Here is a 19,352-nt window from a genome sequence, read left to right as displayed (position 1 = left end):
TTGTTTTCGGCTTGTTCCCAAAGAAAGTTCAAGTTTTTTTCAACATTTGCAAGGGTCACATTATAAACTAAAGTAGGCGGGAATAAGAATGTAGACCAGGTGCACGGGCCTATTGGCTGGCTACGTCACTTAAAGCGCAGTTGCAGTCTGTTACTCATACTGCATGCTAAAGTGATCTGGGTACTAGATTACAAATGATGAAACTTATTTAAAGTCCTTACCCTAATCAAAGATGGCGGCTCTTCTCACCTGTAAGCACCTTTTCTGCCCCTCATCTTTTACATTCCAGCTGAGAAAAATGCGCAGTATTTTACTTACAAGTTTTATTGAAAGATGGAGCTCATCGAGGTAGTATGCTAAAATCAATTTATTCTAGTAATGATTTTATCATAGAGATGATTGATCTTAGTACGACCTTTGCCGTGCGACTAGTACTCATAGGCTGACAAAACTCGAGGTGGTCGGTGGTCTAAGATATCGCATTAGGAGATTGACGAGTTGGATTTTAATTTCCAAGTTTAAGTCCTGGAAGGATCACTATGTTGTATTCTTTGGCGAAAAAAAATTCACTTTCACACCTAAGAGCACCATGACTGTGCATCATATGAAATGTTTGGGCCGTTTGATCTTTTGACCTGAAATAGTGTACGTTATTACAAAATTTTGTAAGGTTCACATCATTATTGTAAGCTACAACCTCTTCGTTTCTATGGCAGCTCTGTAGGACCAAAGATATACACCAGAACTGGAGATACAGGTAATTGAAGATACACCAAAATAATTACGGTAATTTTCCCATACTTAATTTGAACTCATGGGTTGAGCATATTACACCAGAACAACATGCTTTAAACCTGTGATGAAATGCACCTGCTTAATATAAGGCACAATGCACTGAGTCCACTATGCTATCATTTATTTTTCTCACCAAGAATGATATGTGCATCTTAATTCCTGTTTGGCCATGTTTATGATCGGCTCTTAGAGTATGGCTATATTGAGGAAGATGCTTTGACCTCACCTGTGATCAGGCATTCTTTTTATTCCAATTAGAACACTAGATCACAGGCTAGCTGCAACCCAGTGATTTACACACTAGAGTGTATGTGGAGAGGTCTTGGACTTGAGCCCTGGTTTGCCATCCACCTTTTCATGGTTATTCACTCTTACATGGCCATTTGTCAGCAAAGATTATGGGATAGGTGGATTTGGGGTGATAGGCACATTTAACCCTAAAGCATTTGATTTCTCCTTACCATATTGCTGCTGAATCCAACTTAAAGGTTTAGAGAATAAAGGGAATGATCACCAACTAAAGAAACTCTTGGTTTTTTAATAAATTCTCCTTGTCTTGTACAAAAGCAAACATATAGAGAACACTATGAAGAATATGCATACTGATGTCAAGCTGTAAACAAAGAATTGATTGCTTGAAATTGGCTATGAAGTGCTCCTCAAAATATGTCCCAAGGTGCCTAAATTTTTTTAAACCTTTAAACATTAGAATTGACCTCAGGACCATTACCATAAAACTGTACTCTGTGCAACCTTTGGGTTCCCTCATTGCAAAATTAATTCCTAAAGGTCTGTAAAGTGTCAAAGCAAACCTGAGCAAATCTGTTGGGCTAACATCCCATCCTGGAGACCTAATCTTTACTAAAAGTTATTATTTTTTCAATGGGAATATTGATTTATTAGGATACACAAGTACATACAGTGGAGAGCGTCGTGCAAAAACTGACCAACTGTTTGAGGCATTAGGAGAAAATGATGAATTAAATTCTTTCATTGGGTAATACATTTGAACACCTGCTTTTTACTCTGTACATATTATGTTTTACACATTATATTATTTGAAGCTTTATTGGATATGAATAAAAGGATAGGTATAATTTCAATGAGGGGATTCCTCTGACATTTCTGCTTTTTGTATGGCTAATTAAAAAATATATATTTCTTATTAGACATTTTGGTGTGCAGTATTACTGAGTATTTTTACAAGTTGTGGCATGTTTTGATGGGTGAGTGAAAATACCAACAATGAGTGAAAATACTATTTATACTGCACACTAAAACGACTAATAAGTTATTTAATATCCAACTGGTTCATTTGATATGCATTTCATATGAGGTGGGAAAAGCAAATCAGATAGAGAAGCCTAGCATGCCCAGCAGATTGGGGAAATATTTTAAGGAACTTGATTTTAATGCAAAGTCTGTCCAGTTGCTACCCAGGCTTTACCGTGATGTTAAATGCTTCTAAATATTCTATGCCTTAATTGCTGTAGTCAATTTATTCAGATGTAAATATGTGAACTCATTTAATATTTCTCTTTTTAGAAACTTATTGAATATTTTTTAATTTTTACCATGGTAGTTGTGTTTTGTAAGTAATGTTAACCCTATTTTAATGTAGTTTCATGTTATAATTATTTTCACACAACCCCAAAAGCTTTGAGCTTTAAACCCTATCATGTTTAAGTAAAGGATATTACTATTATGACAGGTTTTTTTCACAGTACAAAATAACCAACTGTTCAGTATCAAGGGATATTTGTACTTGACTCATATGTTATTTATACTTACTCTATTTAATGCATTTGGATAACAATCAAGTTTATTGGCTTTACTATGTCGTAGACTAGCAAGTGAATTCTGTGAAGAGGCAGGGCATAAAGATGTTGTAGAAAAACTCGAGCAGGTAATGACTTTATTTGCTTTGCAGACAATTAATATGTTAATGGGATTGACCTGTAGTTTATTCTGATTTAACCCTTTGGCCCTTTCACTCCCATGAGTGACCAAGACAGAATTTCTCCTTACAATATCAATACAATATCAAGCAGACAAGTGATGAGAGTATATAGAAAAATATCAGTTAGGTGATTATAAGTTGATCCAATACCAAGTTCTCCAAACTAACATCACAAGAACTGTATAGCAGACAGTAAGGAGAATTACTCATGAGATCTTGGGAGTTAAAGGGTTTACTGCCACAAGTGACCAAGACAGAATTTTTCCTAACAATATGAATATAATATCAAGAAGACAAGTGTTAAGAATAAAGAAAAATATCAATTAGGGGATTATTGGTGGATCCAATACCAAACTCTCCAAATTAACATTACAATAATGGTATGGTAGACAGTCAGGAGAATTACTATTATGATCTAGCAAGTAACAGGGTTTACACATTTCATTTTGGGTAAGGGTGATCTTTCTCTTGCAAATGGCACTTCAAGATTAAAGCCTTTTTAGAGGAGATTTCCCTAGCAGCACTCTTGTGTGTAACAACCCCTTACTTGCATTTCACAGAAACACTGCCAATTTTAAAACCTCTACAGATTCAGTGCATTCTGCAGGACATTGGTTCAAATATTGCAACACCTCGACAATCTTCATCTGAAAGGAAAATAGGTAAGAGAAACACAATATATTAATCATATGACATAGAAGATTTGTTAAATCAGCCTGATACTTCTAGGTTATCATAGGGACCTTGAAATGGACAGCTGTAATGGCCAAGTTTCATTTTTTTTTAAACAAGTTGAGGATAAATCGGTGGAGGGCAACCACTTTTTTGCAAATTGACTGTCACATAAACCTAAAATAAAGCATACTTATTGTGCTTACACACAATGTTGCTGTCAAAAACGTTTATTGGCTCCATTTGCAACCTTCTGCAAGCTGTATGTTAACTTTAAAATAAAAAGAATTATTTTTTTGTTTTGATTTTTCAGAAAAAACTAAATTTAACCAGGAGAATGTGAAAACTCTGGAAGAATGGATAGATTCCTATCATATGCAACTTCCTTCACTCAGAAATTTTATTTTACCAGTGAGTGTCAATCTGATTTTACTGAGTGGCTAGAATCAACTTAAGTTTAATTTAAGGAACATAGCTCGCTTATGTTTGGTAATATGTACATGGAAAATTTGAACATGCCCATTGGTAGCAGATGGGAGATGTGGTTGGAGAAGTGCCCTGGGCCTTGGGTCAAGAGTTGTGTTCTTGGGAAAATCACTTTATGCTTAAAATGCCCCTCTCCAACCAGAAGTATGAATGGGTGCTGACATGTTCTCAAGGAAGCCTGATGAAAGGCAGAAGAAACTTAGCAAACAGTAAATAATTGTTCATATCAAGTAAAATAATAATAGCTGCCAAGTCAGTTTATTGATTAATTGTTCTGTTCCTGAGATTGGAAAGCATGTTTAGTTTACCTGGAATGTTAAGAGTAGTAATCAATGAGGATTTTGTTTTTGTTGTTGTTGTTTTTTTTCAGTCAGGAGGGAAAAGCAGTGCAATGTTACATGTAGCAAGATCAGTTTGTCGTCGAGCTGAGAGAAGGTAGGCTGTTATGCTAATGTAATTTCTTTAGTCATTGTTCTCTCATGCCTATATTCAGTTCATTGGCCTGCATTGTGTGTGGGTTTTTCATTTGAAGGGGGGGGGGGGCTTAATTAAAATAAAGACAATAGCACCACAATGAGCAGCGGAGGTTCTTCCGTCCCAAACCTCTTACGACTTCATTACTAATCTTTGTGGATACACCATTCAATGCTGTAAAGCACATACAAAACCTATAGCCATGCTGGCTACGATTGTTAGATTCTGTATTCAAAAGATGAACCTTTTGAAAGGTCAGTTTCGAAACTCTTTACGGTTCCCATTTTACGTTATCAACCCAGTTGATAATACAAAATTACCCTGTGTTACTAGTAAGCCGAAGGATAACTCTATACAAAGTTTAACTTGTTCTTTGGTTGTGGTTTTCTTGTGTAGAGTTGTTCCTTTGGTCCAGAGCGGAAGCGTAGATCTAGAAGTTGGAACTTTCTTAAACAGGTGATCTTAAGAATGAATTCATATCTCCGATTTGTCTTTGTCAGGAGATTCAACGAAAGTAATGTAAGTTTTTAACAGTCGGAACTAAGTTTGCCTCCTTTACAACCAAGGGTGAGTTTGTAAAGAAACTGTGGTGCTGCGTCGGTGGGAGAATATAAAAAGATATTTTGGTTTTATCAACCGAGTCGAGAATGCAAATTGGCCTCCGTGAAGAGTTTCCGAGGCTGACGTTTTGAGCATTAGCCCTTAGTCATTCGCTCCGATGTATGGCTAACGCAGGGAACGTCAGCTTTAGCAGCTCTTTACGGCGGCCAATTAACATTACCAAATCAGTTGATCAAACCAAATCATCTTGCCTCTCTTATGATTGACTAAGTTGGTTTTTTGCTGAACTTCCACCCTCAGTGCTGTGACATATCAGACTGGAATCTACCTTTTTTTCGTTTTTGCGGAGGTTTCAACCCTATTTTAATGTAATTCTCTGTGAACTCAGTCCGTAATGACAACCGTTTTTAATTATAGTCTTTCTCTTTCCAAGGCTAAGTGATTTTCTCTTCACCACGGCGCGATTTGTCGCCAAAGAGGAAGGAAAACATGAGAAAATATATCGTCCAGTTCAAAGATGAAGTGCTTGGAAATTTGTGAAAATGTCCCGGATAAAAGTCGGACTTCACAGCTTCAGGATCGCCGACGGGGTTTTGAATTGGATAAATCCTCAAGGAATTAGAGCAGTTATCAATTAAGAAACTGTCGATTAAGGGAAAAAAAGTAAACTTTATGAAAATAGAAAGAAAATAAACGCTAGCTGAGTTTACAACAAATTGTGTACTTTTGTCATTCGTTTGTTGGATGACGATCTTGTGAAAGAAAGAAGGTGTACCCATTCAGTTTAAGTTTAAAGTGAGAATATTTATGAAGTCGTGAACCCAAGTTCTATTTGTAGTCGGTTCCTTTTAAAAATGATGATTAAAAAAGACTATTACATTGAGCAAGATTGATTGATACGTCATTGTTCATTGTAAGTTTTTGTTAGAGCGCTTTGCGATTGAGTATTGTGAACATAAAATCAAAGTAATCACAACGGCCAATCAGAAGTAAGGAAAATACTTCAAAGAGCCAATGAGAACTCAAAGTAAAACCAACCGAACTGCCTAAAGCGCGGGAAAACGCGGGCGACCAAGTCGTGATTGGTTTCAGTTTTGCATCTGATTGGTCGAGAGGGTGGTACGAGTTTTCTGGACCGTTCAGGAAAGGAAAACTGAAGCAACATCAGATTACGTTCGACATTCAACTGAAAATTGCTCTATTATCAAGTGAAGAAAATAACCAGATAAGTAATTAGTGGTTCAAGTGCGTCGCACTTGTGTCCTCATCTCTTAGAATCAGAGCGCATCTTCAAAACCTTTCTTACTTGTATATCTTTGCCTGTGTTTCTTTATACCTCAATTAATTCCAGACGGCATTTCAGCGCTGTTGAAGTAACACTCTCAGTAAATCAAAATTACAGACAGCCAAGAGTGCAAACATTGGCAAAACTCGAACATCTTTTCCTAACGGGTGAAAACTTAGCATCGCAAAGGGAAGCATGACCAAGTTTTTCAGTAAACCCTGTATTAATACACATGAAAAAATCACGCGCCTCTGATCGGCTGAAAACAGGTGCACTTTTCATGTAACATGAGTGCAGTTTTACACGAGTGCAAAGTACAAATAGCGCGTGCGCTATCAAAATTTCGTCTGTCTAGACTTTCTGTAATGTCTTTTTCGCGTTAACTATAAATAAATAATTTCATGATTTCTTGTGTAATTTGGTTTAAATAAGGAGTTATAAATTTTTCAAAGACTACAAATTACACTCGCCCTACGGGCTTGTGAAATTTTGTCGTCTTTGAAAAAGGTACTCATGCTTATTTACTCCAAATTGCACTCGAAATCATGTTATTTCGTATACTAAATTGACCTTTGTAAATGCGGCGATTCCCAAAAACCTTGCTTTATTTTTCCCTTTAACCCTCAACACCCTCGCATCAGTATCTAAAATTAATTTACCCTCTTCAAGCTTGCCAGTAGCACTCTTTTGTCAATCAAAGTAGATTACACACTGGTCTCTGGCACAAGAATCGCTGAAAAACATCTTCATCTGAGTCTTGTCCGGAAACCAACGAATGAAGGGACCCCTCTCCTCACACGTGTTCCTTTACTCATTGTTAAACAGCCAGCACGCATGGTTAGCGCGGTCTTATGATCAGCTATATCTGTTGGGAGTTATTAGCATTCTGTTGTTGAGAGAAATAATAACTTCGCCGAGAGTAGGTAGTTTACACACTCGCTTTGTTCAAGTGATCGGATGAAATGTGGTTTCAGATTAACCTCGTGGAAACAGTTGTTTTGGTTTTTTTGGATTTGAAACAATAACGGAGAGTAATTTCCGAAACCGCCAAAACCATGCGTGATTTCGAAGTTTGCTCCAACTGCGTTTTAATACCGCAGCATTTTCCTTCACGCGTCTTTGTCTCAAGCGGAAAATTTTTTCGAACACAAAAGGGAGCAGTAGCGGATTAACCTTCAAGCTTAGTAGATACAGTTGCTTTGTTCCGATTGTTATTATTGTATATGGACGTGCGTTTGTCTAAACGTAATCACTTTTGTATCAAAGGGAGAAAATGAGTCAGTAAAATTTTTGTTTCTTATGTTTTTCTTCATCGTTTTTGTTTTGGCTTTGACCCACGCTCGTGACAAAATGAAACATCTTTCTCTATAGTCTCTTCTAAGGAAATGGTGCACTTTGGCGGTTCGGAAGTTACCCGCCCTTTTTTTGAAGTGACAGAGGAAAAAATCCCAAGCAGCGTACAGAGACAATCACAAGAGATACGTGAGGGGTTTTGTGGCCATCACAAAACTGGAAAACCGACCAAAACGGATTTTCATGAAAACCGCGACACCGCCGCGAAAACGGTGATTCATCCGAGGTGAATGGCGCTACACAACCGAAAAAAAACATTTTTATACTTAAAACTGGTCTGTTAAAAAAGAAAGAAATGAAAAGCCACTGTAGAGTAGATTAAGAGCACCAAAAAACCCCAAAGTCAAAGTCACACATGACCAAAACCGGAAAGGCGAAATAATTTAACGCCCCCTCATTCTATTGTGAAGCGTACCTTTGCTTGTTCTTCAATGCGCAATTGAACTTTTTCTCTCCGTCGATTTATCTGTGTGATCTATTATCTCGTTAATCATGTCATTGACTATTTGAGAACTTTCTCGCAAGCTGAAACAAAGCAAAACAACCTTTGTTTTCCTCTATTTTTAGTAATTTTCCCAATCGACTGCTTATCTCATAGGATCAAAGACAACGCTCACTACATTAGATTTCAGGCTCTGAGCCAAAGGTTGGGCCGAGACACTTAAAAGTTACTGTTCGATAAGGACGTTAAGTGAAATCAGGGTTTGCCACTATTGCTTGGAATTGAAAATTTTGTTCCGCCTAAAGATTTTACGATGATCTTTACATGTTGTTCAACGTTAGCATTTTATAGTTCGAATGGGGTCCAAATCTTCTGTCCAGGCAAGGTTCTAAGAACCCATTAAAATTTGCGGCGCTGCCAATGTGGCTTCGTCGTTCAGTTGATAGTAGCGCCCCACTTATGTTTGGGAGTCACAGATACAGATCCCATCAAAGCACTTTCGGGCTTCTTTCAACGGTAGCTTTTATAGGCTTCACTCGCACTTCAACTAAGATTTTATTTTCGAGACGATATTTCGGTATGAAAAGCTGCTGAGAATCATATTAACACATCCCTCCTTCTGACAGACTATCCGAAAAGTTTATTGCCTCCCTTGAGAGTCAAAAACTGACCCTTTCATGAGTTGAGTGACGAAAAAGCAATCAAACGTGATGACAGTGATAAACTGATGAAACGGCAGTGAACTTTATTTTAAAGACGATGAACAGGAAAACTCACTCACCTTGAAAAATTTAGAACCCTCACGACCAGCAAAATTTGTGTAAAGTCATTTGTGAAAAGTGGTTAAAAGCTGTGCAATAATGGAGGATTGTGTTGGAGAACATTTAGCTGATCTTTAGGAATCGCACTTTTCTGTCACAGTCTCACTGTTAAGTGAATTGTCTACACAAAAACTTGCTGATTACGTTTCTTCAGTCATAAATAACTTTATTTTGTTGTAAAACAATACTTGGTACAACCTGTAGAACGGACCCCCTACAGAAATCCACCATACCTAGGCTCGCAGATTGTTCGGGAAGCCGATTTGTAGCACGCTATTCTGGGTAGAACTTAACTTAGCGACTAAGTACTAAAAATGCCGGCGTTTGAAACGGCTTTACGACAAGCCGTATAAAGAGGCTTCATAGAGCGCGGACATTGCCAAGATTCCTCCATTTCCCGCTTAGTTTTAAGCACCCCGTAGTTTGTTGAAAAAACAAAGTGACGTGGTTAATATAAGGCTTTGAGTCGGTGTGACCTGTCAGCCACTTTTCGCGTGCTGTCAACCCACGGCGCGCACATAAGTCTCTTTTTGTGCCCGAAAAAACCCCTCTGTCACCGTGAAATATTTTGGATCCTGGCACTTTGACACGCTGCCAAGGAAAAAGAGAAAACATTTGAAACTTCCGGCGTGACAGCTCGGGTCATCCCCTGATTTTTCGTATTTGTGTTAAATAAGACGGCTACTAAGATTTTCTTCCAGACGTCCGGCTCGAGCGAGAGCAACAACACGTTTAGAGAAATGGACCGCACGAAACGCCAAGGTTTGATGCTCGTTCTGGCGCTTAGTATTTCGCTGTGTTCATTAGCCGACGGTGCCTGTGTTCAGGAAGAAAACGGAGGTCCCGTTCATTGCTGCGATCAAAGAGAACATGGCGGTTCTCTTCAATGTTGCGGCGGCAGAAACAGCAGTTGTGGCATGGAGGATTACGTTCATAATACTATTTGCTACTGCGATGAATTCTGTGAGACGGCCGCGGACTGTTGTCCTGATTTTGAAAGTGTGAAGAGACCATGCGGCTGGGGAAATGGTAAGTGGCTAGAATTCTTCTCGCTTTGTTTTGAGGATGAAGGTCATTTCACAGCGATGTAAGTAGAATTAAGCAGGGTCTGATTACAATTTAGTCTAGCTAGGGTGAATCTCCGCTCGTCAAAGCCTCGTGATAAACCCAAACTATCCTTTTTAAACCCAAAACGCGCCATTGCATTCTGTTTATCTTACTCTCTTCTTACATTCGCTTGGGCATATTATGTGTAGTCTAACTTGGCCGCGAGTCACTATTGTTACTTGATCGATAAAATCTAAGCACTTATGGATGTTTTGAGAGATAAAAATAACGGGAACGAATGTACGCAGGCTGATTTGAATGTAGTACGTAGGCGAATCAAACAAGTACTGAGTATTTTATCTTTATATCGGAAGTTAAGACAATTAACCATGAATCAAAAGCGCTGAGGGTTTGTTTAATCAGTGATGCATGGAGGAAGCTACCTCATACATGAAAAACGTGTTTTACTCGTAAAACCAGGGATTTATTTTGAAAACCTGACTCTTGAGTACATGCAAATAGGCATGAGCACGGCTGCATGTTCAAGATCACTGCACGCGTGCGATATCCGTACCCCTGCGCTTTAACGTCAAAGAACGGGGTTATAGATATCAGCAACTGCTCTCGAGTCTTCGTATCTACGATATCACTTTCACCGAATGCGAGCCTTTTCAAAGGCAACTCGATTTTATCGTGAAAACCGTGTGCGCTTAATTTTTGGGGATAATCTGCTGATCTCGACTTGAAAAAATTCCCTCTCTGCGAAATTAAACGCTGCAAAAATGATTTGCCTCATACATTTGAGTTTAAAAAAAAAACATCACGTGCTAATTAAGGGCAATTTCTCATTCTCCGTGTTCCGAACACTCGAAATAACCATCTTCAGATCATCAAACGTGTCCCTCCTCTAAGAAACTAAAAAAATAAGAACACTTAGACTTAACACCAAATTTATTCCAATGTTTGGCTGTTTGAACAGAAATTCACAAAAAGTTTTTCTCAGGAGATATTTCATTCATCTTTAACCGCAAAAATGAGTTCCCACAAAATGCAAAAAAATCGGCAACGAGCAGAATGAAGCTTCCGCAATATTTTTAGCTACCGGTGGGCGAATGCATCTTTTTAACTTGCAGAATTGATATTAAGTGGATATCATAAACTGAACAATCGTAATGTAATTTTTTCCATGTGTTACCATCCAGTTGCAGTCAAAACATGTACCTCTTCTACTATTTACAATTAGTCTGGTGAATGACCTTTTTACCGGGCAAACACTGGAACAACAACAAAGAGACATTCCTGGAATTAAACATTACAAGAATGAAAAAAAAAAAAAAAGAGAAAGTTTTGAAGTTGTTGTACCAACTTGTACAAGAATATTTTCAAAACTAGACGATTGATATTGTGAGCTCATTCATGGGCCTGACCTTGTCGCGGTCAAGCCACAAAGTCTCTAATTTTTTGGCAGCAGATATTTCTTAAAAGGCCAAGAATTTTTTTGCAGGAGAAATCTCAACGGTTGCTATAATTAGAAACTTTTGCTTCTCCATTGTTCTTTTATTAATCTTTTATCATCAAATTTGGACTTGACCAGAAAATTTAGTAAATCCTTAAATCAGTGCTCTTTAAGACATGTCGAGAGAGTTCTTTCGGTGTCCGGTTTATGAAAATTAATCCTGTTTTTATTCAAAGGACAAACACTCTGAAAAAAGACAGTTAAGGAGTATATAATGAGCTTTTCGGAATGGCTTCACCCGCTAAAAGGACATCGTTAACAGACCTTAACACGCTAACGTTGACAGCGTAATATTTTTTAGCATTCGTCGTTTTATTGAACTGGACCAACAAAACGGTAATTGTCACATCCCTTTTCTCGACTTCTTTTGAATTTGTGACGCCATTCACCTAATTTATTTTTTCCGTTATTAATCTTGGTAGTTTACATATACATTATATTTATCTCTAATTAAGTGGGATTAGACCAGATTACTGTATACTTATTGTAGAAAAGCCCATAATTCGGCTTAAATAATTAGATACAGTCGTCGATTTTTCCAGCCATCTCGCTCTTTCATCTTTAGATTACGTTCTTAAAATCTTTGTCGGTAAATATCAAATTGTTGTTTTAATTCTTGAAGAAGATGTTTGCTTTTCAGCGGTTTTCAGTTTTGGGAGACACGCTTCGTGCCTAGAAAGGATATGTCAAACTTGTATGGATTTATGAACTGACTAAACTACCTGTTATCATCCTTTCTCTATCAATGCTGTCTGATATGGTTTCCTTTTTGAAAGTTTTATAATATCCGAGATCAAGACACCAACAGTTCTATTAATAGTAAAGCTCTATATGTTTTCAGTGGAGCTAGTACTGACTAACTTAATCCCCCACCCTCCCCTCCCTCTCAAATGATCAGTCTCTCGTTCATCCTTCTGTTAACCTCCTCTATCTACATATTGTCCTCAGTTGTTTGATTATCTCAAAACCATTCTCTGCTTCAATTCGTCCAAGCCATAACAGAAACAGTCAATCTTCCTAGCCTAAGATAAACCCTCACCAAGTGAAGATGCCATAATTTCATCGCAATAGTTCTTGATGATATAAACTTCTTCCAGAAGAAGACCTCTTTCTTCGCGGATAAACTCACGAGAAATGCAAAGTTGGTATAACAGTCGTGACATAAAGTCGGGCGATTTTCACTCACCCTGGTACAAACTGAACAGACTAGAAATTCCTCCAGTACTATATATATTAAATAATATCAAGAAATTTGAGAAGAAAGCGAAGACAAGCGAACCCACCCGTAGAAAACGTCTCCTTCCGCAGCTTCCCCCCACGTAGCTCAAGCCCTATGAAAACACGAGTGGAACTTTTCCAATGACGAATGACTGAACCCAAAACTAAATACATAATAAAACTGAAAACATTAAGTTTTTATAGGCTTTTTGTTCATATAAGAAACTGAATATTTTATTTCTACGAGTATTTAGAGCCTGGCAGCGCATGAGGTATCTTTTCTTTCATTACTGATGATCCTTTGTAAAACAGCAAATTTTAAAGGCGAGGTTAAACTGTTCTATCCCCCCTCTCCCCTCTTCCCCCCTCCCATCTTCCAAATATATGCAGGTTAATTCCGTCTGTTTAAGGTGGCGACATACTTCGGATTAATTTGTAAAAAGTGGATTTTAAAATCTAATCTGGTAATTACCTTAACCTTTGCAGATGTGTGGTATCGATGAAGACCTTGTAACTAAGAAAAGATGCGGCAACCGACCAAAAAATTCACGTTGAAAATTAATTAGGCATTTTTACAATAGAATCTTCACAAACAATCGTCACATTGAAAGCTCTCGAAATTCTTGATCACTCGTCATTTCTTTGGAAGTGTTTATGGTTTCACTGTTCATTGTCTTTTCACATCTGCAACGCACAAAACAACGCAAATCTTCGTTCATGAAATGATCGGAATTCTGTTTCATTCCGGAGTGCTTTTGAGCGTGATAACTGAAAGTAATCCTTCAATGAGTGACATAAATTCCTACTCCGCTTTCATCGACCGCGACTTAAAATATGCACATAGTTGTTTGGCGGGCTGCTCCAACCACAAAAAATAAACGCTATTGCTATCATAGAAACATTCCCGACGGTCTTAATGAAATCCGTAAGGAATAAGCCTGTCCATAATTAATGCCAAGTGCCTTGATAAGCCTCTTCTCTTTAAATACCCCTGAGCTACTTAAGACCCTTCTTGAGGGCAGGAATGGTAAATCCTCAGCACTATTGTACTGTCCCAAGATCTCATTGATAATTCTCCTCACTGTCTGCTATGAAATTCTTATAATGAGGATTCCAGGAATTTAGAGTTGGATCAACTAAAAGGTTAACCCTTAACCCTTAGGTCCCCTTATTGATCATTCCCCGTCTTTTCATCACTTATATGCTTGATTTTGTATTGATATTGTGAGAAGGAATTTTTGTCTTGGTCATTCTTTAGAGTTTAAGGGTTAAAACTAATTAATTTTTTCTCTCCACAGGCCTACTGATATAGCCTACCTATAAATATTTGCACTCTTAGTTTTTTTTCCGGTTTGTTTCCGTATGAATCGTGCCTTGTAACTATTTAAAGAATGGATTTGAGAGTTATCTTATCTATCTTACTTCTTAATGACGGATTCTGAGGAATGATAAATGAAGTCTGGGTATGGTTTTATGGTTTTTTAAGTTCAATGGAATTGTGCGGATTCGTGCCCCTCGACTGGAACTTATTGTTTCCTGCGGCTCGTGCTTCAGAAAGTCACTTGAATTAAACTTAAAACGAACACCTTTCTTGTAGTAGACCGAAAGTTTGAAATTGGGGAATATTACTTGCGTTACATCCTCGGTTTTAGCTGGGGCATATTCGATCACATGGTCAGTAAAGAAAAATCGAGAACGACCACAAATATTTGAGGATTATAATATCAATATCATTGTCATGGATATGGTGATAATCATTATTAGCGTTATCACTATCGTCAACGTCGTAGTTTATGTTAACGTTGACCTTACCCTTATCATTATTGTTATTATAACTTTGTTCTCAACTTCTGTTTTGATATTAAACTCAATCAGAGGTTGCTATGAAATATAACAAACTTCATGCTTCGAGGCGTAGGTAACAAGTAACAAAAAATGTGTACTGGAAGTAGAAACTGATAAAAAAAACTATTTTAAACAATAGTTTTCAGTAGTTTCCTTCAATTTTCTTGGCAGTGAAACAAGACTGCGTAGTTTCCCCATGGTCGGATTGGGGTCCCTGTAGTCCGCGATGCGGCATAGGCTTCAGACGGAGGACTCGGACTGTGACATTCCGACCAATGAACGGCGGAAGAGAATGTCCCCCACTTATAGAAAATAGCGGATGTTTTACAAAACTTTGTGGAGGCAAAGAATTAGGTAAGGAAGCTTCTGGAATTTCTTCTTTTTTTATGTTATGTCTTCTGCTTGGAAAACATAAAAATTAGCCATACAATGTAAATAGACAAGGCTTAGTTGGATTCTGCAACATCTTTATCTTCTAACTGAAAGTTATAGTTTTAGACATAGACTCAAAAATCGCGAAGAATGCTCGAAAGTCCATCTCACAAAACGGCGTTAGAGTTTGGAGGTTAGGGCAATGTAAGGAAGAACGTCGAGTACTTCCTGAGAAAAACAGAACGATTATAATAGATACTTAAATTCATATCTCCATTTTTAGGTTTTGCAAGAATTTTACCCTATAAGTTCAAGAAAGAACGCGCTCCTTCAGTGTGGGACAAAATCCTACCAGCGCCGAGGGAAGAAGTAAAGACGACGGAGGCACCAAAGAGGTGATGGGATTTTTTTTTTGTTCTACCTGCAAAATTCTTTTGCCATTGTCTCGATCTCGTTGCTTTGCCCGTTATAATTTGCAATTTGGAAATTGGCTTTTCTTTTTGCAACTCGAAGATTCAACTTAAAATAAAACTGGCTCTAATAAGGAACGATTTAAATAAACTGCGTGACTGCAATGGCTGATTTATCACGGTAGCTAATACTGGTTGTTAATGGTAGAGGCTGAAGCTATCACGTCACTGTATAATGTTTCCACGGCATCATCAGGGAATGAAAATATTTTGCGTTCCACCCTAACTTTCGTAGCCAGCAGAACAGGCGCAATTGTTTGCGTTTTTGAGTGAACGGAGGCAAGTGCCAGGTAGGCGTAAAATGCGATTCACGCGCGAGGGTGGAGCTTCTACCCTCGCGCGTACTTAACGCTTCGCGCTTTGCCTTATTCGCCTCAAAGACGTGAATTTATTGGTAGTGAGGTAGACCCTAGCTTATCCCTAAGAGCGCCACACATGCACCTACACTCTCCAATATGTCATCTTTCTTTGTGTACCTTTTCATTAGCATTGTCTGCCACTATATCACACCACAATATAGACAGCTGTACAACAAAAACGCTTTCCATCCCTGATGACGCCGTGGATCTGCGATAGTTTGGAAGCTTATTTTCATTACAGTAGCTAAAGGCCTTATTGAAACCATTTCACTATCAAGCTGACAGAATTATGCACGTATTTTTAATGGTTCTTACCGATGACCTTTCGGAGGACAGACATGTAGCTGACAATGGTGGTGATAACATCACCCACCGTAAAATTGAATATTTTTTTCCTTTACATGATAAAAAGCAAAATGTTGCTAATGATGACCTTATCTATGCGTCTGTCCTCCCATAGATCAGCGGTAAAAACCAATTAAATGCGTGTAGCATTCAGCTCACCATATGATTTTAAATTGTTACTGAAAGACAACATGCAACGGTTACTGTAAATATAATTCTGTAAGTAAGTAAGCGACTTTATTTAACCAGGGTAGCCCATAGGGGCCCTTGGGAATAAAGACATGTGCAATTTATAAAATCTAAAAAATTAGTTCAATTTAAAAATTTCAAATTAGAGTAAAAATTATAAAAACTCTAAAGAACATTTAAAAGGCTGAAATATACAAATATGACAAAATGATTATAGATTTCTAGAGGATAAAAATTACAAATAAATATATTTAATTATCAAACTTTTAAAATTACTCAAGGAGGGTCACTCTGGTAATGGTTATCTTCATACTATGTTGGATTATTTTGAAATTCTAACGAAGCTATTTTTGTTCTTTGTGTAGGCCAAGCTATTGTATACATTACAAGGTGCACTTCAAGCACCCGCACTGTAGAAATACCTGGGCAGACAAGCTTGACCCACAGACCCCAATCTGTGTTGAGTGTCAAGACGAGGCCATGAACAAGCACGGAAAGTGTAAGGGCCAAGGGCTTTTTGGGGATGTGACGTTGTGGGAAGCAGTCGACCTCAAAAGCTGTTACGGTGGCTGGCTGAAGATTGGGCCAAAGATTCCCAATTGTACGTGCCAAAATAAACAATTCAACAATTTTATATTTATATAAAAGCATTAGCAGTATTTAGCTCATATAATCAACAGCTTGCTTCATAAGGTCAACCGAGATGACATCATCCTGAGCTCACAGTTCGGAGAACGCTGATACGTAGAACATTCGATTTTAGTTTCAGTCTCTTTCGACGCTTTCTGTTGATGCCATTGCAAGGCCAATGATTGAATCAAACGGCATTCATTGTAATTCCACTTTTAGAGACGCAATCCTTTCGATCGGGGCCATGTCTTGCAAGGTTCGATCAACCAATCTGAAGTTACGAAAAATTGTTTCCCCGAAAGCTTTTCAAGGCTAATTTGTATCGCTGATTTTAAAGGATCGCGGCTCTGAAGACGAGACTGCATTCATCGCGCTAATATTTTGCTCGAAGTCGATTTGCTTTTTAATTAGTAATTGCCTGGAAATTATCTAACTATAATCATCTTAGAAGGGCTTTTCTTGTAACGGCCGTTAAGGGCAAAATCAAGAATTATTCAAAATCGTAAACTAATTCTCATCCGATCGTAAAATCTTGGCCAGTTTTCCTGGTGATAAAATTTAGGAATTTAGGAGGCAGACTAATAGTATATTTTAGTTTTAGCTTTTTTTGTTTTATACGTTGTAACGTAAAAAAACACTAGCAGCATCTAAGCGTTGACAAATTAGAATCTTAAATTAACCCGTGTAAACCGCTAGACCCAGTTCCCCTGAAACTTAGTTATTTCCCTGAGAACAATTTTCAATTGGGCGTTGAAAGTATTCAAGGTTTACTTAACTTTTCTTTGTGATTGGTCCAGAAAACTCGCGCCATTCTCTCGTTCTCTCATTGGCTGTATAGGATATTTTCCATTCTTCTGATTGGCCAATGCGGTTCCTTTGGTTTTGGTTTTGTAACACTATATCGAAAAGCGCTCTTAACCCTTAAATTCCCAGATCCATTAAGTGATTCACCTCACTGTTGGCCATACAATTCTTAAGATGTTAGTTTGGAGAATTTGGTATTAGATCAACTAATAATTCCTTCAAGGATATTTTTCTTTTTCGTTGATATTTTCCTTCGGTTTTGGTTTTACGACACTGTTGCGCTTAACCCTTTACTCCCTAACATCAATATACATATTCTCCGCACTGCTCCCTATACATTTCCCAAGGTGCTGACAAGGAGAATTTGTTCAAACATCAAGAGCCTGTTTTAGTTGGTGATCATCTCCTTTATTCTCATGACCTTAATCTTTCATTCAGGGGTAATGTTGTTAGGAGAAATTAGATGTTAGTCACTTTTAGGGGTTAAGGGTTAACTATTAAAACAGCCCGGCTTCTCCCAAAGCAACACCCCGCTCAGAACTGTTCCTTACCCCCCTGTGTCCTTAACTCTCAGGCACGCCTTAACCCTTTACATCCTAATATCAGTATTCGTATTCTCCATACTGCTCTCTGTACATTTACTAAAGTGCTGACAAGGAGAATTTGTTAAACAGTCAAGAGTTTCTTTAGTTGGTGATCATTTCCTTTATTCTCATGACTTAAATATTTAATTTGGGGGATTACTATAAGGAGATATACGATTTAAGAACTTTTGGGGAGACTCAATTGGTTTACAGTTCAGAGGTGGCAAGGGTTTACGGGTTTGAAGTGAGTTAGTCAAATAGCATACGGCTTAAAAGTAGTTCAAGTGATCCATGCAGATTGTAATTGATTGCACTGTACAATCATTTTGCTGTTATTGTTAGTAGAGATACAATTTTAATAAAGTGAAGAACTGAACACTTGTCATTTTCGGTTACACAACGTTTATTCGCTCGAGAGTGCATAAAATCTGTATGACACAACTAATCTAACCTTTCAGCTGAAGTGACTTTTCTTGCACCATTTGAAACAAACTGCCAAGCTACAAAAACAAATGCCCTTTCAGCTTTCTATCTTTTCCTCCCTGCCTTCATTACTTTTGCGGCCTTTTTGCCATCACTTCGTTCACAAGCCCATGGTTCGATCAATTTTTTTTGGTGAATACAAGCAAATGAAGCTGGTTAATATTGTCTATCTTCCGATCTGTGCTCTCTTGTGGAACTACTTCTTGTTGGAAGTGTTCAATTGGGTGTCGATTGTAATCTAGGGTTGCTTTTGTTTTGCTTTATTACCCCTCGTCTAGTGATTGGTCCAGAAAACTCGCGCCTATTTTTAGGAACGTTACGCGAAATCCTTAGCAAAAAGCAATGAAGGTGATTTACCGTGCAGCATGAAAATTTCACGTGTCTATTTTTCAGTTCAATGCTTTTTTGTCTTTGGCGAAACGAATTTTTCCAGCTCGAGATGACAGCAATTTCTGTCGGCACTGTTCAGTTAGAGCAATTTCAGTTCAGTATTCCGGGTTTGCTCTGGTTTCACTCGACTTTGCTCTGCGATTGATCTAGAACACCCGCCCTATTCTCTCAACCAATCGGATTTAAAACTAAAAACAATCGCGACTAAGTTACTCGCGTTTTCCCGCACCTCAAGCATTTTTCTTGTTTTC

General features: G+C 38.0%; 2 protein-coding genes and 1 long non-coding RNA gene across 3 annotated transcripts; 2 read left to right on the top strand and 1 right to left on the bottom strand.

Moving 5' to 3' along the window:
* Nucleotides 1–207: 207 nt before the first annotated feature.
* Nucleotides 208–5,835, top strand: LOC113679535 (corrinoid adenosyltransferase MMAB). The gene is made up of 9 exons (XM_027196506.2): nt 208–348; nt 717–757; nt 1,699–1,792; nt 2,641–2,701; nt 3,345–3,417; nt 3,741–3,838; nt 4,284–4,348; nt 4,784–4,843; nt 5,382–5,835. Exons 1-9 carry the CDS (start codon nt 233–235, stop codon nt 5,467–5,469), a joined length of 696 nt encoding a protein of 231 aa, XP_027052307.2. The 5' UTR covers nt 208–232; the 3' UTR covers nt 5,470–5,835.
* Nucleotides 5,836–6,978: 1,143 nt separating this feature from the next.
* Nucleotides 6,979–8,949, bottom strand: LOC149036691 (uncharacterized). The gene is made up of 3 exons (XR_016181782.1): nt 8,810–8,949; nt 8,002–8,111; nt 6,979–7,098 (listed from the first exon to the last, which is right to left on the bottom strand). It is a non-coding gene; the product is annotated as an uncharacterized LOC149036691 (long non-coding RNA).
* A 160-nt stretch (nt 8,950–9,109) lies between these two features.
* LOC113679406 (somatomedin-B and thrombospondin type-1 domain-containing protein) lies at nt 9,110–18,604 on the top strand. The gene is made up of 4 exons (XM_027196367.2): nt 9,110–9,878; nt 14,647–14,829; nt 15,131–15,242; nt 16,576–18,604. The coding sequence occupies exons 1-4, from the start codon at nt 9,590–9,592 to the stop codon at nt 16,853–16,855; spliced, it is 864 nt and encodes a 287-aa protein (XP_027052168.2). The 5' UTR covers nt 9,110–9,589; the 3' UTR covers nt 16,856–18,604.
* The last annotated feature ends 748 nt before the right edge of the window (nt 18,605–19,352 follow it).

This window comes from Pocillopora damicornis, chromosome 12, assembly GCF_964200805.1.
Source record: "Pocillopora damicornis chromosome 12, jaPocDami1.2, whole genome shotgun sequence".
NCBI lineage: Eukaryota > Metazoa > Cnidaria > Anthozoa > Scleractinia > Pocilloporidae > Pocillopora > Pocillopora damicornis.
The sequence above is the reverse complement of the archived record's forward strand: the minus strand, read 5'-3'. Positions and strand labels throughout refer to the sequence as shown.

Bases quoted from the DNA above. Each gene is read 5' to 3' on its own strand.
- LOC113679535 (XM_027196506.2), top strand. From the start codon at position 233: ATGGCGGCTCTTCTCACCTGTAAGCACCTTTTCTGCCCCTCATCTTTT. The intron at 349-716 runs GTAGTATGCTAA...TTTCTATGGCAG, and splicing joins GAAAGATGGAGCTCATCGAG to CTCTGTAGGACCAAAGATAT. The intron at 3,839-4,283 runs GTGAGTGTCAAT...GTTTTTTTTCAG, and splicing joins TCAGAAATTTTATTTTACCA to TCAGGAGGGAAAAGCAGTGC.
- LOC113679406 (XM_027196367.2), top strand. From the start codon at position 9,590: ATGGACCGCACGAAACGCCAAGGTTTGATGCTCGTTCTGGCGCTTAGT. The intron at 14,830-15,130 runs GTAAGGAAGCTT...CTCCATTTTTAG, and splicing joins TTGTGGAGGCAAAGAATTAG to GTTTTGCAAGAATTTTACCC. The intron at 15,243-16,575 runs GTGATGGGATTT...TTCTTTGTGTAG, and splicing joins ACGACGGAGGCACCAAAGAG to GCCAAGCTATTGTATACATT.